Source organism: Lissotriton helveticus, chromosome 5_1, assembly GCF_964261635.1.
Source record: "Lissotriton helveticus chromosome 5_1, aLisHel1.1, whole genome shotgun sequence".
Classification (NCBI taxonomy): Eukaryota; Metazoa; Chordata; class Amphibia; order Caudata; family Salamandridae; genus Lissotriton; species Lissotriton helveticus.
In genome coordinates this window covers 1,910,270,631-1,910,298,518 of record NC_136065.1, presented here as the reverse complement: position 1 = coordinate 1,910,298,518, position 27,888 = coordinate 1,910,270,631, and the positions used below count along the sequence as shown (strand labels likewise).

Sequence of the window (27,888 nt, the reverse complement as noted above, 5' to 3'; positions counted from 1 at the left end):
TAGTTTACACTACAGAGACAGGAGTCAAGTTTGCATCAGCCAAAGTAACAACTTTAATGTACGTTTCTTGCAAAAACAAGATGACACACCCATGGAAGTCCTGAAACAGCAGGAGGAAGAGAACCAAGAGAGGAAGAAGGGTAATCAAGGCAAGGTGATGGAGGAGAAGACGTTATCAGTGAGAAGTTCAGAGAGGAGGATATTGTTTGTCAAGGTCAAGTGCAGAGAGGAGAAGATGATGGGAAGGAGAAGTGTAGAGGGGAGAGGATGGAATGTCATGTATGGGTGCCTAGAGGTGAGGATGGTTTCAGGGACATGTGCATAAAGACGAAGGGAGCTGAAGAAGACAGAGGAAAAAGGACCTATCAAAGATGAGGACAAACGGGTGCACATAGACCCTCAGTGACAAAGACTAGAAAAACTGCTGCTGTTTCAATGAAGAAGCCTTGAAGAACCCACAGAAGCTGTACATGGAGAGTGTTTCAAAATGGCCACAGCCTGTGGCAGAAGGGTCGGGGGCACTCGGACGCCTCTCGGACAGAATCACTTTAGGAGGCTGCTGTTCGTGTTTGGGCAGCTGTCTGATTATTTCACCCTAGTAACTGACAGAGAGAAAAAAAAGTTTCATATGGACAACATTGAAAACAAAATGGCATAATAATAAAAAAAAACAAGCTGTTGTTCTTTGTTATTGGTCTGATAACATAAACATAACGTGTATTTGTAAAGCGCATGTTCACCCAAGTGTGACTCGGCACCAATTAACAGATGTTTATTGTTACCCACCTCAATGGTATTCATTTTATCGACCGTAGAAGGATGAACGGCTGAGTAGACCTGTCAGGCTTTGAACCTGTGACAATGAGGTCGATCATATGGCCACTGTAGTGGAAGCATTAGTCCACTAAGCCTCCAGACATGGCTTTCTGATTAAATTTAGATTTGCAAGTTTCATGCAGAATGATGTTAAGCATTACTTTTGTTTGTACTCAGTAATGATCACTGCTGAATAGAGCCAATATCAGCATTTAATTTAATTTAATTTAATTGCGGGTTTATATAGCGCTAGGAATAGTTCAATGAGTTGTGCCTGCTGCCCAGATCTCTATATAATTTGGTAGTCACAGGCTTGAATGCTGGTGGTTTAAGGAAGCCTTTTGTGAAATGAAAACCCTGAGCCAAGAATTGGTAAAACGTGGAATTAAGTTCATAAGCATGTTAAAGGTTTCAAAGTTTTGCAAAACAATTGCACCAGGTGAGCTAAATCCCTTGATCAGGACCAGGAATGCTGAGGCTGTTCTTGCAGTTTCTTCATGTTTATGTAGCACAAACCTGGCCTAAGGGTTTTAGAATGCTTTACACAGGGCTTTAAGTGGGATGAAAAAACTGAGGGGTCTCTCAAAGGGACGGGACCAATGTAATTAAGGGTGTGGCATAAAAACATACGCAAAAAATCTGTGCTTAGCATAGTGTGCCGCCCGACTTGTATTTTGCTGTTTCTGTCATTGCATCCAGATATAGGATACAATATTTAACATATTTAAACAAGTCAGGACTATTGGCTTTGTGAATGGAAGATAAATAAGCAGCAACTATGGCTTGTATATAATATTGAAAAAGCTTCCACTTAAAGCAGTGGTGATACCACCAAGATGTAACTGCTCCTCAGTTTCAAAAAGAAGGGAAATCCAGAGAGAAAATGACTCTCTATAAAGGATTTCCCTTCCCCTTGAATGCTCACCTGGCATGACTTTATGCCGTAACTTCTCCACTAGTGAGGAGTGAGCAGTGTGAGTATGCACACATCGATGTGCCTGCTGTCACTAGAGTCTGGGAAAAAATGTATCGCCTGTGCCAGGGCACAAACCAGAGCCCGATACACACCCATTTCGAGGTCCTCTTTAAAAAACTGCTGGTGCTCAGCACCGGTGAGACCCGGCCCACTTAAAGCCCTGGCTTTACAAGAGAACCAGATTACGTTACACATTTTTTTAGGCACAGGAGAAAGTGATTTGCTCAGAATAACAGGATGTTGAGCCAAATCGGGGGTGCGAGCCTGGTTTCCAAGCAGAAGCTCCAGCCACTAGGCCAGATCTTAGAAAGAAGTCTAGCATTATGAGACTCCCCATCTGCCATTGAATTTGAACTATCAACCTAGACAAGAAAATGGTCACCATCATCCGCAGGACAAGAGCAAGGTCCAGCTGAAGTAAAACATGTTTAGAGCCACTCTCAGGTCACGAAGCCCTACATATTAACCGGCCAGACTCAAACCCACAAAGCATATGTTAAACAGTGCTACTCCTTACGGGGGGAGAGGCATTCGGACCATGCATGGACTGCACTTGTGGCTGAGCATATACCACCCTTGGATCTGCCCAACATTTTGCATGAGTTGGGTAGACCAAGGTCCCCCAAGTGAGGGACATATGAGCTATTTCCTTTTTACCCTTCATCCATGGATGGTGCCCTGCTGGCTGAAAGAGAGAGCTAAAGATGCCTTTTACCTATTCCTAAGACAAACCCAGTGCATCCCTCAGTTGCTGAGGGAACCAGGTGACATAGGGATTACCATCACCACTAGAAAACTTAAAACACATCCATCCATTCACAAGATTCTCGCCCCTAAAGTTGGTTTGGCCCTTGGGACCTCACTGTGTGTGTTCAGGTTTAATTCCCTGTACCAGTGGCTCCCCGAAACATGAACATTTCGATTGTAGAGAAAGAGTCTGGTCTCCCTGAAGTGTTTCTGGTTTCCCTTCCCACCAACCAGAAGAACTCTGCTGATCATGATAACGAAACACCGGTGGTCTCAATGCATTGTCAAGTACACACATTTAGCACATCTCAACATGTAGACGTGCATACAGTTCACTTTTAGGTGGTGGATAATGGGGTGTGAGCTACAATAAATATACCACTGTCGCGGGCCCACTGAGCTACCAATTATTAAACCAGACTTGAAAAGATGGCTTTCGTTACAAATAAAGGTAAACTGTAACATTTTGGTTACCAGCAAGGCTAAATGATTAGTCAAGGACAGAAAACAGAGCTATGGATTGCCCCCACTCAAACAATCGAGGACAGTATAATATCACATTTAGCAGATGTGCTAATGCTGCTGTATGGGGTTTCTAAGAGCTCGACATCTCTCTAGTGTAATTTCATCTCAAGATAGGGTTCTAGGTTCTTCTGTTTACATTCAATATCCTTCACATCACTGTCCTTCTATCATTATAACCAGTAAATAAAGAGCATAATAGCCCTCACTGTACATCGACTTTATTGTTTGTGATAGTTGTGGCTTTCTGAGTCTGGTATTCAAACCTAGGGCCTGATTTAGGGTTTGGCTGACGGGTACTACATCACAAGTGTGATGGATAGCGCGTCCGCTTTATTGCAAGTGCCTTTATGACTATGCCATTTGTAATAAGGCAGATGGGATATCCATGCTTTGTGACCGAGAACCACATGACAAACTCTAAATCAGGCTCTAACGACAATTCCTCAATAGTACTCGAATGCTCCCTATCTGTATCCTTCGGGAGTGGAACATATAAGGGAGTAACTTAGTGATCCACTTGGAGTACAGCAGAACAACAAGAACGCCGACACCAATGGAAAAACAACAGCACCCACCACAGAAAATGCACAGTAACAACAGACTGTCACAGACACAGAATAAAGGCCCCATAAACTGAAAAGAACCTACAGTCAAGAAGTATCCCCTAGAGTACCTTTCATCATGCATGAAGAGTATGACCAGAACCCCCAAATATCTCTAGAATCACAATATTACCGGCGAGATTGAGCCCCTCTTCATTCTTCGAATTAAAGCACAAAATGGCGCTTGTCTGACTTACCTCCTCTGTTAGTCTGATCGGCAGGTTTCTTGTCTCCACCCGGTACCCTGTTGGTCTGATCGGCAGGTTTCTTGTCTCCATCCGGTACCCTATGAGACATGAGTATGTGAGAAGTTAATGTCAGAACAATCGAATCCCTGCAAGATTCAAGCTACCATCTATATGATAACTAGGAATCTTCCAATATTAATGGTCCTAAGCGCAGCACATTTTAATATGATGTAGATAAGATTTTAAACCTATGTAGTGAACTTGATTTCAGCAACAGAGCTTAACTGTCCCATAACAAGAATAACCTCTTATCTTATTTTATTGAATATAACTTAAAGGTTGAACTAGTGGGGAGTTATTAGGATAAAATATTTAATTGTCTAAAGAAATAATACTTAAAATGTATCTGCCCATTTTGTGAATTACAAAATGCCAGATTAAAGAACTCATTTGAAGCTCAGTAGGTCTGCAAATGTGAATCAGGCTGAAACTTTTAAAAAACCACCGGTGTTGCGTCACAATATTAAATAAGTACATTTTCATTCTGATTCAGATTTACAACTATTGAATCTTTTTTGGAGATAATTAGTTTGTTTCTCAAATGAACCGGTTGTTTTTTGAAGAGTACATTTGTTTGGTGTTTTTTGTCAAAGAAAAACATTCTATTCTTTCTTTTACTTGTTTTAATGTTGGGAAAACAATATATAAAATACACTTAAAAGGAAAAACGTATGGAAATATTAAGAGGAGTTTAAAAGACACAAATAATTAACAGTTTGATAAATTAATATAGAATTATATTTAATATGTTACAAACCAGTTAAACAAGCATTTACAATGCAACGGTTTCGCCTTTGGAAAAGTTAGAGCTATTGGCAATGTAAAGGACAATGCCATTTATTTATCTGTTTTCAAAACCAACACATAAATACAAATGTTGTCATTTACAATGCCAATAGCTCAAACTTTTCCAAAGGCGAAACCGTTGCATTGTAAATGCTTGTTTTGTTTTGTGGCTGGCTGAGGTTCTTAAGATTTTTCCAGCAGTGATCTTTCATATATTCCCTAACATGCTGGATTTATTTCTCATGGCCAGGTGTGGAGTCCTCTGCGTATAAGTTTGAGCATCAGTGTCAGGATGCACTCGCTTATCATTGTAATATGCACACCCTATCCACACAATGCTGCCAGACAGGCAGGAGACAACGCACACTTGCAAATGTCCAAAAGAGCAAACTCTCAGGAGGGACGCAGCTGGGCTTCACATGCATCTTGGACACAGGGTGGGCAGGAGTCACCTCAGCGGACCCCAGAGTCCACCCTCAAGAGCTGTGGAAGGTATTTGGAGGGTGGGGCGGTGAAAGTTCGATGCAGAACGAGTGCAACATCATAACCAGCCCAGGAAACTCTGAAAGCCAGGAAGAAGTCAGGATTTATTACGGACATGCTAGGAGAGGGGAGTGTCAGTCACATCCTTGGTTTGCCTCCAATAGGTTAGAGGAGCTGAGGAACAAACAGTTGCACATCAGCCTCACTTCTTACAGGACAGACAAAATTGGGGGGAATGTGCCCAGTGTCAGAGACATGGCTCTGTAAAGTAATGGCAGGACTGGTGAGTGAGACATGTTATCCAATGCATGAAACGTGACTAAAACCATGTATTTTTCCCAGTAAGAAAAATAACGGAACGCGATACAATAGCAATCATAATAATGTGTAACATTGTTATCAATATCACAGAATGTTGAACAGTATGCTTCTATCTATTGCCAGTTATAATCTAATCACATTTACCTTAAAAGGATGAGTTGACTGACAATATATGTACCACTGACCTGCGAAAGACAGTCTGAAGCATGGAATGTTAACCCAGTGGGGTTTATTCAAATAGTCACTGGAGTTTCCAATATATGTAATGTAATGTAATGTATACTTGTAAAGCGCACTGTTGCCAGTCGGCGTCCTGGCGCTGTATACCGCTGGGGAACCCGTCCTGGCTATCCCTGTGGGATGGTCCCTGCTGGGAATCCCCAAGATGGAGCCAGGCATCCCCGGCGTTGATGGGGCCATTGTGGAGATTAGGCAAGCTAATGCCCAGAGTTACCGAGTGGGACCCCTGGTTAGAGTAGGCACCAAGGCGAGAATTATCGAGTCCACTGACCCTGGTCCACGACCCTGCCGCGTCGGGAATCGAACCCTGGTCCCGGCCGACTTCTGCTTCCAGGTCTGCCGCCTCTAACCAGTGAGCCACACCACTCCTATATATATATATATATATATATATATATATATATATATATATATATATATATATATATATATATATATATATATATATATATATATATATATATATATATATATATATATATATATATATATATATATATATATATATATATATATATATATATATATATATATATATATATATATATATATATATATATATATATATATATTGGAAACTCCAGTGACTATTTGAGTGAACCCCATAGGGTTAGCATTCCATGCTTCAGTCTGTCTTATACACATACCTTATCCAGTTCAACGAACAGAATGTTCACTTTGTGTATACAGACAAGTACAGTAGCCAGAAACTGGAAAAAGCAGACCCTCTACGACAAGGGCTGAGCGAGTGATTCTTCTTTTTAATACATCACTTTTGGTGAGTTCACTGCACACGCTAAGTAGTCCCACACTTATTTATTTTTGGACTTGCACCCTGTTCCTCACACTGCACTTGTTTGGCTCTTGAACGGAAAGGACAACCAATTATGACCTTTTCCTGTGAAACTAGAAACAGGATGAGATAAACGTTCTTGCGTGGCTCTGCAGACAGAGTGAAAAATCTCTGCTTCCTTCCTTTGCTAAATGTTTGATCCTGTGCAAACGATTTGACCTCAGTGCACACCATGCTCAGTATCTTTGTCTGGATCTTGCATTATGTATGTCATAGTCTCACATTGCACTCGCTGCTTGCACTCCTGCGTATTTTAGACGTTGACTACTAGCAGAGTCTGACAGTTGTGACAACTATTCCAATGTGGGCCAAAGCTTTAACTGCTCCTTTTCTATCTTTCAAGCTGCTTCCTGAGTGCCACAACAGTGACCCGTCCAATGAAGTCACTTCCTATGATGTCATGGTACGTCGAAGAGCATGCCTTACGGGTCAGCAAGCTAACTACCGCACCTCTGCACCCCCCTCAGTTGGCGACTCTGGCGATTTATTGTAAACGAACTCACTTCATTACTACAGTTTATGTAGAGCCAACATACCTCTTTTACACTCTCGGCCCAATTCCCTCTAGGTGAAGCACTAAGAAGGCATTTATGCACACACGAATTACAGCTGAAAACAGGATACATTTTTGCATGGTTTTCCAAAAGCGGCAAATCATCTTTGGCGATTTGGGGCTACCCACCCGAGTAAATTTCTGTTACATCAAGGTTTTTGCTTTTTGTGAAATAGCTTTGAATGAAACCCAACTTCTGTACTGCACACTTATGTGATTGTTGGGTTTTATTCAAAGGTATCTCTCTGTAATACAATATATATTATACGTACACAGCGTTGTATCGGTAGACAGCGCCGACTGTCAAAGGTGCCAAGAGGCCATAGTCATGGCAGATGTACGCTATTCAAATAGCGCGCGCACACACGCATATATAATATTATATTAGAGTGAAATAGATGATCATTCTTTACTCTTACGGGTTTCTATACAGTGCCAATCGCCCACTAATGTAGCGTCTTGGCGCAGTGAGCTATCCAAAGCGGAAACTGCCACGCAGCTGAGAGTACCTTTCAAGAAGGTCTGGGACTCCTCCATGTCAGGGATATTTGAAGTGCTAAAAGGCATGTAAAATTACAGTGCGCCAATTTGGGAGATTCCACTGAGTTCCGGGAGACCAGTGCAACCTACCAGAAAAGGGTCGACGAGCACCTCTAAAAAAGGCGCAAACTTCTGTCTGGATTTAGTGCGCGCGCACACATTTAATGGATAGACAAGGCCTCCTGTTTTGAATTCGAAACATTGCATTTAAAAAAAAGAAGGGGGTGGTACACGCACACGGCTAGGAGATCCCTCCACGGGGGGGATGAGGGGTGTACTGCTTCTCGGAGAGGGCGGCGGAGCGAAGAGTTACTTTTGTTTATCGGTCAACTCACCAGAGATCCCGATGCTGCTCTCCTCTGGATTCCTTTGTTTTTCGATTCAAATCAAGCCGATCTTGCAAACGCCCGGGGCCAGAACAGCGGAAGAGCGCCGTCCCTCTTCTCGCACGTGCCACAGCTTTAAGCATTTAACACAGCACCCAAAACTGAGGAATTAGCACCCATTCTAACAAGTCAGGTCCCGGGCCGCGCTGTGATTGGCTGACGTCACGGGGGTGTCCCGGGCCGGCAGCCAATCACAGCGCGGCCCGGGAATGACGTCACGGGGGTGTCCCGGGCCGGCAGCCAATGGCAGCGCGGCCCGGGACAAAGGGGCGGGGCTTAAAAAAAGCACCAGAAACGCCCCCGAATCGCGTTTTCGTGAGAAAGCGCGATTGACAGCCTCTGCCTCCCAATGGCTAGCCTCCATTTATGGAGCTAGCCAATTGGAAACAGAGGCTGTCCTAACCTCACTATTAAAAACAACAGATTTCGATCTGGGAGGGGCTTCGCCCCTCGCCAGGTTACGAAACCTAAAAAGGAGACCCTCAGCCTGGTAGCAGAAACTTTTATTAATTAGCTAATTTATCTTTAAATCCTAAAAGTGTAAGAACCTGGTAATTGGATCACATTTACATGTAGGAGTACATAGCCTATAAGTCATCATTGCAGTTGCCTGTGCAGAACAGAAACATGAGCTATACTCCTGCCACCACTAGATGGATGATGGAAGGTGGTTGTAAGATGTAAGGCCCCTTTTGATCGATGCCTAAGCAATAGTTAGTTGTACAACAGTGCTTGCATCAGCTACCAAAGGCTGATAACCAGATATTTTTAATCCTTGATAGTCCCACCCAAAATAAGGAGGATGGAGGAGTGCTGATACCTAGATTTGCAGATCAGTTTGACTCTAAAAAAAATCTTGTCCCAGGATTTACACAATTCTTAATAATCAGAAAACATAAACGAGCAATCTGCCACGAGTCTTTTTTACCTGAGGCAAGAAGATATCGCTTTTGTCCCTTTTGAAAGGGCCCATGTGGAGTATAAATAATCCAAACTATTGTGTGAAAGCATTGAATACAGAGTTTCTCAAGTTTCAATGAGCACAATTTTCTTTTCTTTTTTAAATAGTTTTTTGCTGAATAATTTATTGTTTTTGATATGATTTGCAGCTTGATGCAAAGCACAGTTTGAGTCAGAATTTGAGCTATTTGCTTTCAGGCAAAGTACATTTATGTAGTGCTAATCCTTGTATGTACAGATTATCTCCAACCACAATAACCTTTTAGAGCTCATCTGTACTGGTATGCTGGGGCATACTATATCCTTTGTTTCATACAACATGGGCCAATGAAAAAGCTCAATCAGAAGCCATTTTAAGTAACCATCTTTAAAGGAGCCGCTCAGTGTTTTTGTTATTCAATCCCACTCACTTGCTGTCCTGCCCTTCCAGGAGGCTGCGGTATTTTCCTATCTCTTGCTCCAAACGTGCTTTGATGTCCAGGAGGGTCGTGTACTCAATGCTGTTTTGTTCCATGTCGGATCTCATCTGGCTCAGCTCTGATTCAATATTGGTGATCCTGGCCTGCAGCTGCGACAGCTGCATGCAATAGCGCCCTTCTGTTTCCGCTAGACTGGCTTCTAATGAGGCTTTCTGCGAGTAGGAGGAGAGGTGATTTTAAGCAAAAAAGCATCCATTCTAGGTACAAAAAATATCAAATCAATAATTGCTCTATCTAAAAAATTGCTGTTACATATGCCATCCCAATTATAAAGCCAATTACATCTACACTTAGTACCCCCTATTGGTGATGTGCAAGAACTGCCCCGCGGCTTATAGTGATACAGAATGTAAGGTAGAAGAGGTATCCAAACAAACAACTTCCCCCAACATTTAGTAGCTATGATAAGGAAAAAAGAAAAGATTTTGTTTCCAAATGTCGCTTCTTTCAATATCCCAGGGATAGGTGAGGTATTAAAACAGACACTTCCCGTTTTTGTTAAATATAAAATAGCATTTTGTATAACATGAAAAAAAATATTTAACATTTGAACATTGATGTCAATAGACCAATTGCAGGTACAATGTAGTGTGTTATTACAGTTAGTTTTCTGTAGGGAGAAAATAGGATACTTTACCGAAGGGGTACGAGGGCCAGGAAGAAAACAGAGCATTCAAAGTCAATAAGAGGAGCCTCTGGCAATTTCACGCCCTTTTAAATGGCCCATTGTCACAAGAGATATGGCTCATCGTTGTGGAATGATGTGCACCGCATTGGCCCTTACAGGAAAGGTGCCTAAAGCAGATCATAGAGTGAAAGCCTTGAGTTTCATTACTTTGGAGAGTCATGTAACCTGTAATGAGGAGGCCATGCATTCCATACTGATTATGGACTTTGTTGTGAACATTTATCTACCCTAATAGTTGCTAGTATCTTACATATTGTTTACTACTTTTGGTCTCTTGATTTCGCCAGTAACTGAGAAAACAGTATTTAAATAATTAGTATGAAAATATGTCATCCTCAAGGCTAAATCTGTCCTAAGTAGTCTAAGGATCTTCTTATGAGCCAGTGTGAGTATCCACATATTTGATAAATGTTAGTTACAAAAGCCTGGCCGCTGGGGATGATCAGATGCCATCTATTGTTATAGTTGTATCAGAAAGGGATTTCCTCTCCCAGAGGTTACTTTGGGTATAGAATTTTTACAAAAAGAAGGCTTTATCTGAGGCTACTTAAAGTTGAGCATCATACGAAGGCTACATACCCATTGCGTTAATCAATGCATACACACTCCTTGGATGCTGCCCAAGGTTACAGGTGATGGGACAGTAGACACTGGGGGTGATCACTACATCATATGTCTATACATAGCAATATTATTCCCTCTGGATGTAGAGCTACTTTAGGAGAGAAGTAAGGGCAGCTTCAACATCTGCCTTGAAGCACATTACAGCAGAAAATTATTTGGATCAATACACATTTTGTGAGAAATTAAAGAGTAAAAAGTCATCTAAGGGAGGTACTATTATGGTACATTTGACTGTGCTCAGGAATAGAGACCTTGTCACACTGTCGACACTCATATTGCAAATGCACTCACACAAGTGGTCGACTTTGGCCAACTAGGAACATTTCATGCTGCTTTTTCTTAAAGACAAAGAATCGAAGGGGCTATTTTTAAAGTCTACTTAAAGACAATAATTCGAAATTGATGCCTCGGTGACCCACAGCAGCTGCCCCTGTCCTACAGTGTTAAAGAATGCCACTGTGCAGCTAAAGCACATGCCACAAATATGGGTTCAGGTTTCTATCAACGAGAATATTATGAGATTATCTGGGTAGATTTATATTTTAACAAGTTCTCTCATAACTTCCATCTATGTTTTTCTCAATGGACGGCCAACTCACCTTTCGAAGGTCAGAGAAATTATTATTATTCAGTTGCAATATATTAGTAGTGTTCATATTATTCGCCAACATCAATCTTCATGGGCTGATTCTGCTTGTTTTGTGCAATATACATATGTTCAGTCTTATTTTGTGTTTGAAAATAGTGGCTAAATTCTGGACCCACAGAGGTGATAAAAAAGTAAGTAATTCTACAAAGACTCTCTATCCAAACCAAAGCACTGCCTACAACATGAACCTGATTATGGAATTGTGGCTTTACCCATAATGCCGTGCTGAGGAGCATAAGCTCTGAACTCACCATGCTGAGCTGAGACTGCAGTTCGATCTCCAGACTCTGCAAGGTCTGACGGACACTCGATATCTCGCTCTTCGATGATTGGACGGTTTGGGTATCTGCGACAACTTTTTGAATAAGTTCTTTGCTCTACAAAGAAAACAATGCATAATTTGTATGGCCTCATCTTTAATAAAACAGATGTTATCGATGTATGAGACAGATGACTACTGGATGAAATGGCTAGACTTCACCTGCTCAGTGCTACAAATTGCCACAAATTTTTCATCAAGAATTCATTCTACTAGGAACACCAATTGTGTTGCGTTCGACTGTTCTTCGCGCTAAGGTGCTCATTACTATTACAAATACAGGAAAACATTTTACATTGGCAAACCCAGTGATAAGCAAAGTGATTTGCTAAAAATTTATTTTGTCCATGTACTAAACCACTTTTGCGAATCAGAAAGCCATTCTTAGGGGCGTAGCCAATCTCAGGGTATTGCAACTTGCAACCTGGTTATTTAACATCCCTTAGGCCTGATGTTCTATGATCCCTCTTCAAATTGGATTTTAGCACAAAATTACAGTATGTTTTCAAAAAGTCAATGCGTAATTTGCACCCACTCTTTGCCGCCCCCTTCCTCATACTTCTGGCCCATAGTGATCTCTCAAACACAAGACCAATAGTATGTAGTGGAAAGTGTTCCTTGCTTCTAAGCAATCTCCCTTGACGTTGCTTTATGAGAATCATGTGAGAATCTGTACCCCATACCCATCAAGAAAAATGTAATTCCCAAATTCAATTCTTTTAATCAAGAGAATGGGCCAGATGTGACTAACAGGCATGTGGGGGGTGTGGGGGAGGAGATGGTGAGAAGGCTTCTCTCCAAAATAAGAGAAGCAAATCTGATGCAAATAGTTTTAAAATGTTGGTAATGGTTTATTGGTAATGGGTTGAAGCAATGGTGTTCTTTAATTTCTTATAGACCCTATCTCTGTTTTGCCTTCAATCCCAAAATCCCCCTGTCAATGACTTGCGCACCAGCATTGGACCAGACATCCCAAAAGCACGGTTAGCTGATTGCTTTAATCTTTAAAACACACTGAAAGGCCAGGGAACTAAATATTCAAAATGGTGTCTTCCACTGATACTTCAACACATAATCTCTACCATAAAACAAATATGTAGATGATGAAGACAGAGTTGCAATGTGCTCTTTGCCCATGTTAAATTGCATGTCAAGTGGGTTATGTCATCAATAGGTTAGGTGAAGGTGTTCAAGAGGAAATAGTTGAAGCGATCCATTTGTCTACTCACCCTAGCCTGGTACTGCTCCTCCGCCTGCTTCCGATAATTCTCAGCCAGCTTCTCGTAGTCCAATCTCGATTCGTTCAGAACCTTCAGCAAGTCTGCTCCTGGTGCTGCGTTCATCTCAACATTGAGGCTTCCGGCCTGCTGGTTCTGGGCCGCCTTCATTTCCTGTGTAAAACGTCAGAGGGTCAGTTGCCTAACTAAGGCCTGGTAAAGCTCAGGTAATGCAACTGTGGGAACATGCACTTTGGTGATGTTTCATTTGTGATGCCACCCACATCACTTATAGTGTGTCATTTCTCTGATATCTGTGATGTCCTACACTCAAGCTTTCTTCAAATAACTTTTGTGTATAATGCCAGTTTTCTTGCTCTGCTTTGAAACATTGCACTGCTAATGGCCCAGCATGAGAGGATTCTCTGTCACAGTGACTGGATTCTGCTCTACTTTTGAGCTAACAGCACTTTGGATGATGGGATGTGTAGTTCTCATTCCCACCATGTATACACTGCTCTACAAATCAGAGCAGGCAGATGGATGTTGGTTGAAGGCGACACATGATTTGTGGCCAGTGGATGGGCCAAATAGAAATCTCTGCAAATAATGCACAGTGTGATTTGGGCGAGTGTGTGTGTCACTGCTGTGTAATAGAAGGTGTCAGAAGAAATATACCATATGGCAAGGACCAACATTATCAGTAGATGTACATAATAGCCATAAAACTAGAGAATCACGTTGGAATGGATATAGATTTTGTCCAACCTTTAGGTTTGTTAAAGGTGCTTTGACCTGAGAGCGGGCACTCATGGTAGTCGGTCCTCTAAATGGAAAGGTACTGAGTACCTACAGTGTTTTTTTAATTTAAAAGTACATACCAGCAGTATGTACTTTTGTGTTGGTGCAACCCTTTTAATGGGAATGACCAGTACTTATTATTAGCAAAAATATACTTTGAGATATTGAGTAATTGCACCTTTATGCTTCTATTTCAAGCACTGATGGTCGGTGAATCGAAGTGCATCGCTAGTGAAAATACTTGGGAGCATGGTTTTATTTACCTTTGCCATACTTCAGTCATCAAGAACTGTGATCACACAGTGATTGCAGGATAGCCTCATGACATAGTAAAAAAACAGTATGTTAAGATTCCAATGACATCACAAACTGACAGACTGATGCACCAAATATAGACAGCAAGTCGCCGGTATATATTTGGTGCAGTACTATACCTATTTTTGCTCTCATTGTCGTCCCAAGATACTGGCCTGTCTTGACCACCTGGAACTTCTATTTAGAGTCCTTTTGTATTTTGTCAACACACTTTTAGTGCTTTGACTCAAGCTTCCCTGACCATACACTAAATTCTCAGAATAACAAGGCATCACATCCTTTGAGAAAACCTCCCCTTAGTCAACTGCTTCCCTACCTTTTTGAGAGCTTTAGATTTTTTGGTTTGGATACAGCTTTCGTGCCTTGAAAAAGTTATTCCTGGACCAAAACACATGTCAACTGACTCTTTAAAGTCTATGAACAATCACTACATTGCAAATTGTTGATGTACATCTATTTGATCGAAGCTAGGGGTGGGTGTAGCTTGCGTAATTCTGTGTTGTGTAATCATGCGGAATTAACTAACAATTTTGCAAGACAATGCTTGAGTAATTCTGCATTTAGCACCATTTCTTAAAGCAAAAATACCAGCCTGCAACCTTACAAATAGCAGATGCTCGACTCGAGCACACTTAGGGGGTCATTAGGATCGTGGTTTTTCCGCATCCTCGGGGCCGGCGGAAGGCACCGCCGGCCCAGAGGATGCGGAAAAACCGCAGCGGACTGACCAAAGACCCACCGCCACATTAGGATGGCTGGTGGGTCCTGGTTTCCGTCCGCAGCTTTTCCGCCGCGGCTTGCTTACAACCGCGGCGGAAAAGCTCTAATATGGTGATGGTGTCTGTCAGACACCGTCCACCATATTAGGATGGCCTGTAACGTATGCTTTTCCGCGGCGGGTTTTCCGCCGTGGAAAAGCATACGGAACTTCACTGCGGGGGCCCGTTGCGGGCCCCCTAGGTGAAGGGGGGGTGGGGGGTGCACATGGGGGGTACCTATGGTACCCCCCTGCATTTGCATGCAGAAAGCGGCAGGCACCGCACGGTGCCTGCCTCTTACTGCATGCAAATGCAATGCGTGCATTTTTAACATTGCGGCGGGTGCAGCTTGAAGCTCCACCCGCCGCAATGTTAAAAATAGAGGATGTGACCGCAACCCTGGCGGTCACATCCTAATCAGCACGGAGGGAACGCCGCAGCCCCTGCGGACGTTCCCTCCTCCTCAAGGGTGGCGGACGGACGCAAGTCCGTCCGCCATCCTAATCGGCCCCTAAATGTGCTCTGGGGGAAGGATTTTTCCCCAAATTACTACCAGCATTTAGTGCTAGTTTCTTAGCACCAAATACACCCTTGCATCAAAAATGGACACAAGCATGCATTTTTCCCTAAGAAACAGTGCTTAATGCAGCAGAAAAGGTATATTGAGTGTGAGGTTGCTGCTTGCACTCTTTAAATGTGCTTGCAGCAGGAATTTCCCCCCAAATGATTCTTAATTATGCAAGCAGTAGTAACTATGTAATTACTGGTATTTTCGCATCATAGCATAATACAGAATTACCTAAATTACCCTGATTACTCCAGCCCAATCAAAATTCTGCCGAGGTCTAAGCCCCAGAAGTCTACCTTAACATCTTACTAGATTGCTGAGACACAACATTTCTTATGTTCTTCATTATTCATGATATGGAGATCTCATGGTCGCTGCATTTGCTCATTCTGTGGCAGATGGAAATTCTCTTCAAATAATAACACTTTTTATTCCTAAAACAGCATTAACTTTTCGTCTAAACCATATAGCATCGCTAAATTGTTATTCTGAGATTCTGTAGCTAAAATGAGTTGTGCCGTGGCATTTGTGCCACGCATTTCGTTCTTGGACAACCTTTCTGATTTGAGTGGTCCAGAATGCCGCAAGGTTCAGCACATCACATACCATATCATTCAATGTGTATTTGTTGCTATTTCACCTGACTGGATTGGGTTGACTTGTGAGTATGGATTTCACTGTCACTGGTTTATGCTCATGCAATAGACGTGCCTAATACGGTTCTCAGTGAAAGTCATCTACATAGATAGTAGTTGTCTAAAAACATTTAAAGCTAATATAGGCATTGATGGCGGCAGTCATGAACTAATGGGACTAATCAAAACTGAAATGTTCTTACGTCTTCGTGGTTCTTCTTGAGTGCCGCCAGCTCCTCCGTCAGACTCTCAATCTCTGACTCCAGGTCAGATTTGGACAGGGTCAGCTCGTCCAGGACTCGGCGAAGCCCGTTGATGTCAGCCTCAACACTCTGGTGAAGTATCAGCTCATTCTCATACCTGGATGAACATTTGGAGAGAGAGGGGATGAGGGCTCAGCTAGCCTGAAATGATTGACCCATTGAGGCAACAGGCAAAAGCAGCAAGAATCAGCAGCAAGTATCTACCGAAGGAACTCAGACCACTGCCTGCACATATTGAGGTGTGCTTGTGGGTGCCAACAACGCAAATATTATTTACCTAAGGATACACCATGTCCTGGTTAAGTTCTGGAAAAAAGTAAACAATTTTGAATTGTTCCACAGAGGATAAGAATGGTATGTTCACAAAGGAGGGATTGCAGATTGTTAGAACTTGGGGTCTCTAGTTGGCAGTGGTAGGTACCTTAGTTCAAATAGGGACCCTTGCTTTTAGTCAGGGAAAGGAGGGACACACTCTCAGATAAACCCTGCTCACCCCCTGGTAGCTTTGCGCGAGCAGGCATGCTTATCTCCAAGGCAATGTGTAAAGTATTTGCAACCACACTCCCAGTAACACAGTGATAACACCACAAATGGACACCACACTGGTTTTATAAAAAATAGCGGCATCTTTATCAAAAGGAATACAATGAGACCAAACGATAGAAATCTTGCGGTATTAATGAGGAATTCACGATGATCTAATGCAGTCCTAATGCAATGCTATGCAGTACGTAAAGCAGTTCATAATGTAGTTATAAGACAGTCATTAATACAAGAATATTGCTGTTCGTAATGCCAGAATCAGGCAGATCATAATGCAAGAAATATGCGGTTCGTAATGCAAGAATCAGTCAGTTCGTAATGCAAGAAATGTGCTGTTCGTAATGCAAGAATCAGGCTGTTCGTAATGCAAGGAATAATACTATAAGCCAATCTGCGCTGTGAACTCGGGCACCCCTAGACCCCAACAGCAGAGACAAAGGTCATAAGCTTACAGCTTGGGGCTCTCGACCAGAGTCCAAGATTTACCTGGAGGGTTCGCTACCTCGCTTTCTGTCTCCACTCGTCCGACGTCTGACTGGGCGGCCCTGATGACTTTGCAGCTCCATTGCTAGGCGACGCTGTAGCTGGACGGGTTACGGCGCTGCCTTCTCCCTCTTTGACGGTCTTGGGCAGATTCCCCTTGGCGAACAATGATCATGATCCCTTTCACCTTGCAGCTTCCTTTACTTCAAGAAATCCTTTAGCACGTTGTGGCTCGGGCAGGCGGCAGCGATCCTCACTCACAGCCTCAGTTGCGATGACGGCTCAAGCCACAAACAGCAATGCAGCAGCTTGGACGATGTTTCACACTGCGGGGGCAATGCGGTAATGGGGCTCCTCGTAAATAGCACCACAGACTACACAGCAGTCTCAGGCAAAAAAATGTGCAAAAGCACATGCACCAAGCGTTGCTGAGACTCGGTTGGAAACTGATGTTCCTGAGTTTCCACAACAGGGGACCAGCTCTGCTTGGGCCCTTGGAAACAAGCTACTGCAGGACACAGCACACCGCAAAGTCCTCTCAAGCAAGGGGACACAGCACACAGCAAAGTCCCTTGTCCTCTCCTTAGTCAAATCAGAAAACTGCAGGCCATCCCCAGAACACACAGCAAGGGCAGTCCTTCTCTTCAGTCTCTTCAGCTGTTCTCCTTTTGCAGAGGTTCCTCTTGATCACAAAGTAGTTTCAATCTTTTTTCAGTTGGGATTTCAGTCTTGTGTTCAGGGGTTTCAGCTCTTACATTTCTACCCCTAAATGCCTTTGAAGTCTTTGTGTTCAAGCGGCTCTGAGCCCGGTCCAAACCAGTTCTGGGTGTCTTCCTGCCAGTGCACAACTTCTTCCTTTGATAGTGAGGGTCTGGGCCACAGACACTCCGCAAGAGGTGGAGCTATTCTTTTGTGGCAGCAGCACAGGCCTCTTCGCCTCAAAGGGGCTACTTCTCCCCCTACACCAAATGCAGGCCAACCTGGGCTGACTCACCTACTCCTGACTGGTGCCAGGACACTCCCCAGACCCTGTCACATCCAAACCTAGACAGTCAATACACAACCAGGCAGAGGCACACAGGATGGTCAGGACAAGAAACCAGCCACTTCTAAAAGTGTGGTTTCTAAAGGCACAATTCAAAAATCATCTTCATAGAAAGATGTGTTATTAATTAATTCAGGCACACTAGACGTCATCTCTCCATCTTATGCCTATGGGAAGATATGCTGAAAACATGGGACACAGCATTCCCCATTCTGTCCTATGGGCAAGATGGCCTTGCAACAGTGAAAAACTAATTTGGCAGTATTTCACTGTCAGGACATGATACACACCTCAGTACATGTCCTAACTTTCACATACACTGCACCCTGCCCACGGGGATACTTTGGACTAACTATAGGGGTATCTGATGTGCATAAAAGGGAAGGGTAAAGCCTGGCAAGTGGGTGCACTTATCAGGACAACAAGGAAGTTAACAAACTGCGTGCAGGCACTACAGTGGCAGGCCTGAGATCTCTTTTTATGGCTACTTGTGTTGGTGGCGCAATGAGTGCTGCAGGCCCACTAGTAGCATTTGCATAACCAGCCCTGGCAAACATAGTGCACTTTATTAGTAAGGTAAACATACCAATTATGGAACACTAATTATCATAACACTTTATACAGGGAGCACTTGCTCTTTGATACTGATCAGCAGTGGAAAAGTGCTCAAAGCATCTAAGTCGGCAACAATGTCAGAAAACGTTCTAGGAGGAAGGCAAAAAGTTTCAGGATCCTAAGCGAAAAAGGGCCAAGTCCAACAAAAATACTTACCACAACCAGCCTAGCTCTTGACTTATGTGCTTGCTGTCTACGCATTAGAATTGCAGGGACATTTTGAGCCCCGCAGTTATACTGTAACAATAGGACCATTGGTATAAAACATTGTCCATTCACTGCCCGGATTCACCGTTTTATGCCTAGAACTGCATCCCAAGTACAGGCTCACTCAAACACTGATTCAGTCTGTCTTCAGATTTCTCTATGCCCTTCGACCACAAATGGCACATTAATGGAGTGTACTTGACTCTTCCTTTCTTCCAGGGAACAACTTGGATGCGGGGGTTCTCACTGTCTCCTCTCCGCAATGCTTACTTGAGTGAAGTGTATCAAGTATGCCAACTTCGAATTTGAGATGCACTGATACCCCTGTGCTGGTGACTCACACCAGGCAAAAGTCAGCCAAGTTACAAGTGGTAACTTACCTCTGCTGACTCCGTATTCGCTTGCCTCAAAGATCCAGTGAAGACGGTTAGAACCTGTTGTAATCAAGGATCGATACTCGCAGGTTATAAAAGATGTAGGTTTGTTAGATTTATTTCAGGTTACAGGTAGGCCCACCAGGAGCAAAAAGGATGCTGGGCTGAGCAGCAAGGATGTTGCTACTGGTGGGGGGTTACCAGTAACTAACCTGAATAAAGCTACATCTATAACTTACAAGGATCCATCATATTTGTATCACTGGTGATAAGAATGAACCTACGTGTGAAAGGCGAATTGAAAAAGATGATTTACTGGGAGAAACAGAGCAACCAATAATAACCTACTGAGAAACTAAGAGTACATTAAACTGAAGCTTGAAATGAAGAGGATTGCCTGGTAGGCCCACCTCTGTCTATTACATCTGACAGCCTGCAGGCAATCCTTGTATGAAAGGCGTTTTGGATCTGTTTAACTAGTGCAGATGGAGTTGGAGTGGATGGGCTGAGCAGCAAGGATGCTGCTGCTGGTGGGGCATTATCTGTAACCTGTAACTAAGCTAAATAAACCTACATCTAAAACTCACAAGGATCCATATTGTTTGTAACAGAACCATAACAGCATTCCTTAAGAGGAGTGGGCAGGAGAGAGGTTTTCCTATTCAAACTCCAGGTGCCATCTCCTTTTTGAAGGAGCCAGACAAAGTTGTAGCTTCTTCAAATGTTTAATTTTCATTAAGTCCTAGAAGACAGCACCACCAACCCACAGCAGGGCACACATCTTCCAAATGACTTCCCCAGCAATTCTCCTAACCCACCAATGCAGATGGGACCATAGAATTTCAGATAAGATGCTACATCAGGCATCAGGCTTTCCTGGCAAAGGTAAGCCACAACAACACTCTCAACTAAATATTTTCTCTGCCTACTGGTTGGACAGTCTTGCCAGTCAAACATTACTGGCCTTGATTACTAGCTCATTTGTGCCGGTGGTAGTCAGTGGTCTCCAACAGAAGTTTTTCTGCCCACGGGGACTCTCACACTTGTACAACAAACAGCATCCTGGTCAAATCCCCTGCCTGTCCTGTCCCTCAGTCAGGACCCGCCCAAGCTCAGGCACAGATGTCATGTGAATGATGATGTCATAGTGGGTCTGGTATAATTCAGGGCATGAGTTGTGCAGCATGGCGTGTTTACACAGTCAACCTCAGGTCTGGAGGGGAATAGAAGAGCGACAAGCGCACCCTGCAAACTTAGTCCCCAGTAAATAGCAAAATAGAAAGCGATATTACTCGGTAACATGTCATAATCATAACTTTGTGCTGATGTGTAATTTGTTAGCATAAATAAGATCTTGATTTGTCGCAAAATCGCAATGGACACAATACGTAGGAAACAAGTTACTAAATAATGCACTACTTTTTTTAGCTGTGAGAAACAACACTTACTTCATTTTAAAATCATCCGCAGCCAGCCTGGCGTTGTCAAGAGTCAGAATAACCTTGCCGTTGTCCAAAGTGGCGGCCAAAATCTAGGAAGCAAAAGACTGTGTGAGGCTGAGATCAGACAGACATGTGCTGGCATCTCTGGGCATGGGAGCCCTTCTTGTACTGTGTGCACCTCTGCTTGCCAATCTAAAGGGAGAAACGAGAATTACTGGGAGCCAGCATGTAAGAATAGATGCCAGCATGTGCCCCCTTCAAGCAGTCCTTGCTTTTTAAGCCAACGTGCCTTTACTTTCCATGAATTGACTTGTTTGCTATTCTAGCTTAGGCCACAATTCAGAAGCCAAATGAGAAGCGGCCCTAGCCCTGGCGTCACTGAATCCTCCCCAGCCCTACTGGCCTTTATAAGAGATATTCCTTCTGTTGGGTTATTCGCTATCTTCTCCATAGCCAAGGGCACATCTGCAATGATGCCAAGTGGCCCCATGTCACGTGTGCGCCCGCCATCTTTCAATCTGCGGGCATTGCACTGTGGACAGGGTTGCTTTCTTCCATTATATCTGTGGGGCTGTAAATCCGGAAATGCTAAGTGCTGGTGGTTACAGTGCCTGGGCACCTGAAAGTGAAATATTCCAGATGACTCCATGTCACGGAGACACCCAGTTTTCACTCCAGGACATTCAGCTAACTTCTCAATGCATTCTGGGAGTTGCAGCTTGACTCACTTGAAATTTAGAACTAACATAGCTGAAAACAAGTTTGTAAAAATAAACCCCGAAAATGTATACCTGTGAATGGAGATATAATATTATGAATGTGTCAAAATCACACTGGAAGCTCTGTGAAGCTATACTAATGGGAGATTGGGCGCTACATAAATGCCAGAATGTAACATCGACATGACACCGGGTTCCTTGTCAATTTCCCTGTTGTTTTTACAGGCTACACAAGCATTCTTCAGTACCACACCCTGCCCTCGTATTCACCACTGCATGAGGGCACAGATGGTTTCTATATTGCCCACGAATAGTAATGTATGAAAATCAGGTTTCAGTGAATATTATCACTTGTGAATCACCAAGTAAAGAGCCTTGGTCTGTTTTGATCCTATTAAAGTCTTTCAGTCACACTTCCGAATTCCCCCGCAAAAATTGCTTTGTTTTCGCTTTCCGAATTGATGACTCTGTTCGTTCACAGGTATTTACATGTTGTTGTATGTTACAAGAAACTCACATTATACAGCCTTTCCTTTCACAACAATAGAGTGAAATATGGAACAGATTGTGACATAATTCACTTTACTTTTCATTCGCTGACTGCTAAGTGAGATGCGTTTGTAAACACTAAGATGTAGGAGAGGAAATACCAGTCGGTAACGGCCGAATTCGGCCGTTACCGACCGGTATTTAGGATTTACCGTTTTCTGTAAAATACCGAATCGGTAATTTTACCGATTCGGTAATTCCACATGTAGGTGACACTCCTGAGAGTGCCACAGGCCTGTAAGAGTCGGTATTTTACCAGCCAATCCTATTGGGTGGTAAAATACCGAATTCAGGTGTGCATGCACATCTGTGCATGCACACCTGTGCGATATTACACACAGACATGCCCTTAGGGCATGTATGTGTGCCACATGGCACACATGCCTGTATTTCGGGTGCTAGAGGGTGTCAAAGTGACACCCCCTGCACCCTTGCAGGATTCGGTACTTACCGATTCGGTAAATACCGAATCGGTATTGCCCATTGATTCCTATGGGCTTCAAGGCCCATAGGATTCAATGGCCAATACCGATTCGGTATTTACCGAATCGGTAAATACCGAATGTTACCGATTCGGTAATTCAAATTTAAGAATTATCTACATCTCCCACCTTCATATTTACCGATTCATAAATACTGAATCGGTAAAATTCGGTATTTATGAATCGGTAAATAGGAATTACCTACATCTGGCCCTAACCCCCTTGTAAAAAAACAGAAATGCAGCAATTGGCAGTACACAGAGCCTGGCATTTGACCTGTATTTGAAGCAGCAAATGTGAAAAGGTAAATATAGAATTTGACGGGCATCTTAATTTATTACTTGGACTTTCTCAACCCACTAAAACTCTGCACAACTTAAATCTTCACAGTTTGGGAAACACTTGTCTAGAGACACATCAGTGCCTCACAGGCATATGAACTACAGCCCTTCCAGAATGACTTACTACCTGCCATAGACTAGGTTCTTGTAGTCTTGTTTCTGCCATTATAGAACCAAGACTACAAGTCCCAGAATCCAAAGAAACAACCTGGGTTACAGTAGCTGACAATGTAACAACCTTGTAAACTTGGCAGCTGTATATTATGTTCACTTCTGAGAAATGGGGTCGTAGATTTCAAGTGTCCAGTGTCGGGTGTGAGTTCTGATTTGTCAGGGCATTGTGCAAAGTGATATCCTGATTTATAATGGATGGAAGAATCAATACTATATATACCCCCAGAGCCACAACTGAGCACACACTTGCCATAAAGCAGCTCAAGATGTTATAGCATGAACAGCCACAAGTCACCAGGAGCAATCCTACTTAGTGCTGACTTTGTAGCCACGAGCACTTTGCATGTTGGGATTTATAAGCCAAAGGTTTAATGGGACGACTTAAAGAGTTTAATTCTGGCACGCAAAGTACTGTTGTTAGTGCCTAATATTGTTGTACATGGCTTCCACCTGAAACCTTAGCATGAACAACCAGACTGGAATTTGGTTATTCACTGGGGTGACGTCTTAATTGTGATCAACCAACGAGGTTAAACACTGTTGTGACGTCTCCCAAGGTAAGCAAAGCTTCTACTTTTTCCGCCGCATTATCTGCCACGAGAACCGCAGAAGAATGATGGTTGGCGGTTAATGGGTGAATAAAAGGGCCGGTTTATGGCATGAGCGAGCTGGGCCATGGCCCAGGGCGCCAATCTTCAGAGGGGCGCACAGAGCTGTCTGCATTAAAGTCCTGCAGAGAGCAGCGTCTCTCTTACTTGACTCCAATGGATGATACTGAACTGCTTTTAGTCTTTTTATTATTATTTTTAATTGCTGCAGTTGACATTTTGCACACCATGTGCCCCTTCCTTCCCTTCCCATCTCCCTATCACCGACCTGCTGACACACACAGCACGGAGCAGCATCAGCTCTCTGCTTTACTTCACCCCTCCCCTGCCAGGCCATCGCTCTGAGGCTATGCTTGGCTGAGGAGGGGAAGAGTAAGTGAAGGGGCCGCTGGGGGCTGTTGTTGGCACCTCAGCAGCAGAGTCTTTGAGGCATTGGTAGAGGGGGTGTATGTTTACATTGGCCTCGATGTGAGGCATCTTTCACAGAGAGGAAACTTGAGAGGTTGTAATGTTAGGGTCAGAGCTTCTGAATTTGGCAAATAGGTTCGAGTCCCACCCTCAGCTCAACATCCTGTGATACTGGGCAAATGGCTTAATTGCCCTAGTTCTAAAATAAAAAGTAATTTGATCTTCTGTAATGTGACTGGTGTGCATATAATCACTGCTGTTGAGACAGTTCACGCTAAAACTACAATAAAAATAATCTTCTGTTTGCTCATGTTTTAAGAGTCTGCAAAGGCTGGACAAATAATAATAGAGGATTCTTTATACAATAATAAAAATGTCCCTGGTCCTTCTTGACATGGCTTTTCTGCCTTTGTTTAGTTTATAACTACCTGTCATGGATCATTAAAGCAGCTTTATACCACATTTTAAACACCGTTCACTTTATGTTTTTTGTTTAAAGTACATATTTATTAAAGGAGAAAATACCAGCATTAGGTGATTTTCTTAATTTTTTCTACGACCAGGACATTAAAATACCAGTAATGCTGGTTAAAAAATGGACAGGTGGCAAACATAGCCACATCAGGAGTTGTGGCCTTTGGGCCACTTTATTTCACATCTCTCACCCAGCCAAAATGTAGTGCTACTAGAATTCACCAATGTTTCTGGTTCTATGAGCTTTAAAATATGTAATTTATCAATTATTTCTCTAAAAATTAGCCCAATGAGACTAGCAAATGTTTATGTTTATGGAATTTGTAAAGCGCTCGTATACCAACGGTCTCATGGCGCTGTTGGGAGAGCGGAGCTATCTTTCGGGCTCTAACAGTAAGCTTGGGTAATTACCATTTTTTTCCTAAAGCTGGTATATTCTGAGGTTAGTCTGATTTCAATTGGAAGGGAATTCCACAATGTGAGGCCTAATACCGAGAAGCGCGAGCCACCCATTCTCTTTCGTTTAAATCTTGGAATATTCAACATGTTCATTGTCGCTGATCCAAGATTCCGTATAGGCAAATATCTTGAGATCTTGGTGGATATGAACTTGGGGCCTGATTCGTGAAGTGCAAATGCTGTTTTATAAATAGGTGAAATCCGGGAATGTGGGACACTTTTTTAATGGGTGCCAGGGCCGAATTGTGATCCCAATCGGACCCTGCTCGTGAACACAAACGGACCCCCGTTTGCTGTAGAATGGAGGGCCGAGTTGAAGAAGGGTAGAAGGTACAAAAAGAGCAATTTTTGGGAGACAGTTATGAACCGAATCGCCTAGCTTTTACCACGTCATTTTGTACAGGTGAAATTCCACTGTGAACAAAAGTTACATTTTATCAAAACAATAACTTTTTTGTATAAATTGTTAATAATTCTTATAGACAATTCACATTCACGCTATTCTACTAACATCAAAATCGGTAAGATTTTTCAATTGGTTCATGTAAGGTTTTGTCACAAAAGAAGAATTTCCAATTAGAGGCACCGTTTGATCTTGTTGGCAATTACTACAGATGAATATGTCAGAAAACCTTTTGATGACATCATACCCCACCAAAATAAAACATTTTAGAAGCACAGCTCCAATTCATCTTTTAGCATAAAACAATTATTTTCTTGAGACATATTCACAAACATGTGCTAAGAAATATTCCTCGCCTTTGTGCATATTTCAGAGAATATCAAACTTCGTCATTCACAAAGGATGCACACATTTTCTGAGGGAGAGCGCAGTTGAATAGCTGCATACACACTACACAGATGGGAGCTGGCACAGCCTAGGATCCTGCATACCATTGGATCTCATGCGTCACGTGGTGCAGGGACAATGGCCAATAGGGGACACCAGACTTTTGTCTTTGCGCTACACAAGCTTGGAGTCTTTACAAATGAATTGACGATGATTAAGGGACAAACAATGGTCAACCAGACACGACACGCCCTACTATTGGGGAGGTGCTGCCAACACAAGCCCCGATTTTTCACACAAATTGAATAATTAAACACGCTCGCCTTTGTTTGAGACTTATTCGTGGAATTACAGATGTGAAGGTATAGGGGATCTTCCACAATCTTTAGTAAATCAGTAAATGGATCAATTCTGAATGGAGATATAAATATACTTTGCAATGCTTTCTGGCATCTCTAGTATTCAACCCCAACTGTATTGGAAAAAGATTGGTGGCTGGGCACTGTTTCCTTCCACCAGTAGCAATGATTACACTGAGTACTACCGGGTGGTATGGTTATTAAATAGGATGGGATTGGCTGGAGTTGCCCCAGGTCTCGTGAGGAGGCTTGGCTTTGAATCTCCAATCACAGTTATGGGAAGAGTAAACATCATCTACCTTTTGCTGGAGTTCCTCGATGGTCTTGTAGTAGCCACTGTAGTCGCCTCCTGTGCTTGATGTAGGTTTGTGCTTCTCATACCACTCCCGGATCTTGCGCTCCAGCTCAGTGTTGGCATCCTCCAGCTCCTTCACCTTATTCAGGTAGGTGGCCAGGCGGTCGTTGAGGTTCTGCATGGTGGCTTTCTCATTGCTCCCAGAGAGGAGGCCCCCATCACCGCCTCCCTGCAAAAAGCCACCTCCATCTCCCTGCAAAAAGCCACCTCCACCTCCCTGCAAAAAGCCACCTCCAGATCCCCCACCAAATCCGTACCCTCCACCAGCTCCATAGGCCCCAGCCTTTCCATAGCCAAACTGAACCTCTTGTCCCCCACCTGCCTCAAAGCCTCCGCCAGAACTAAAACCTCCAGCAGAGCTGCCACCAAATCCAGTTCTGCCCCCACCACTAGCATAATCCCAATAACCACCCATTCCGATTCCAACGCCCCCTATGCCACCAGCGCCTCCCCCACCAGCTGAAGAGTACTGAACCGAGCCGCTAGATCCTTTGAAGGACCGCGAGGAGGAGTAATGGGTCATGGTGCTAATCAGTTGAAGAACTACAGAGTACAGTGTGGCAGCCGAATCCCTCACCTGAGCTGTGCGAAGAAAAAGGCCCCAGAGCCTCCTTAAATACCTATCCCAGTGGGTGGCACCCCAAGCATCTTCTCCTTACCAGAGTGCGCGCCAGCAGCAGAGCTGTATGCCAAGGAGGAACTGATTTATGCTGAGTTGTGCACAGATGCCTGTTACACCCACCTGTCTATCAGAGGGTTTCAGCTCCAGGTTTCTTGGGAGCGGCAGTTAATCTCACTAGGGTGGGTTCATCTTTGGAAGTGATTATAATTCTCTTTGTTTCAGTTCCTAAAAAAACAGGCAGTTCCTGGAAGAAGATTCTACTCCTTGCAGAGTACACATTAATCATCTGGAGGAACAGAAAGTCTTGGACAGGTGCCAAAGAAGGAGGTGACTTCTGATCTGATCTGTGAATAACAAATGTATTGACTTCAATATGGTGTCCTTACCTAGAAGAAGCAAGCCAATACCAGTAACGAAATTACCTGTTTAAAACTTTCTTGAATGTACTGCCTACACAGCTGTGGTCAGAAGTGAAGTCTCCTATATG

General features: G+C 43.2%; 1 protein-coding gene across 2 annotated transcripts; it reads right to left on the bottom strand.

Annotated features, from left to right (window-relative positions):
* Positions 1-29: 29 nt before the first annotated feature.
* On the bottom strand, positions 30-27,317 carry LOC144755991 (keratin, type I cytoskeletal 17-like). 2 transcript variants are annotated; one of them, XM_078645462.1, is made up of 8 exons: positions 26,724-27,317; positions 21,068-21,150; positions 16,293-16,449; positions 13,025-13,186; positions 11,728-11,853; positions 9,447-9,667; positions 3,864-3,952; positions 30-602 (listed from the first exon to the last, which is right to left on the bottom strand). In XM_078645462.1, the coding sequence occupies exons 1-8, from the start codon at positions 27,300-27,302 to the stop codon at positions 586-588; spliced, it is 1,434 nt and encodes a 477-aa protein (XP_078501588.1). In that variant the 5' UTR covers positions 27,303-27,317; the 3' UTR covers positions 30-585. The 2 variants fall into 2 exon arrangements, with proteins under 2 accessions (XP_078501588.1, XP_078501589.1); XM_078645463.1 differs by having other exon boundaries at positions 3,864-3,910.
* Positions 27,318-27,888: the final 571 nt, after the last annotated feature.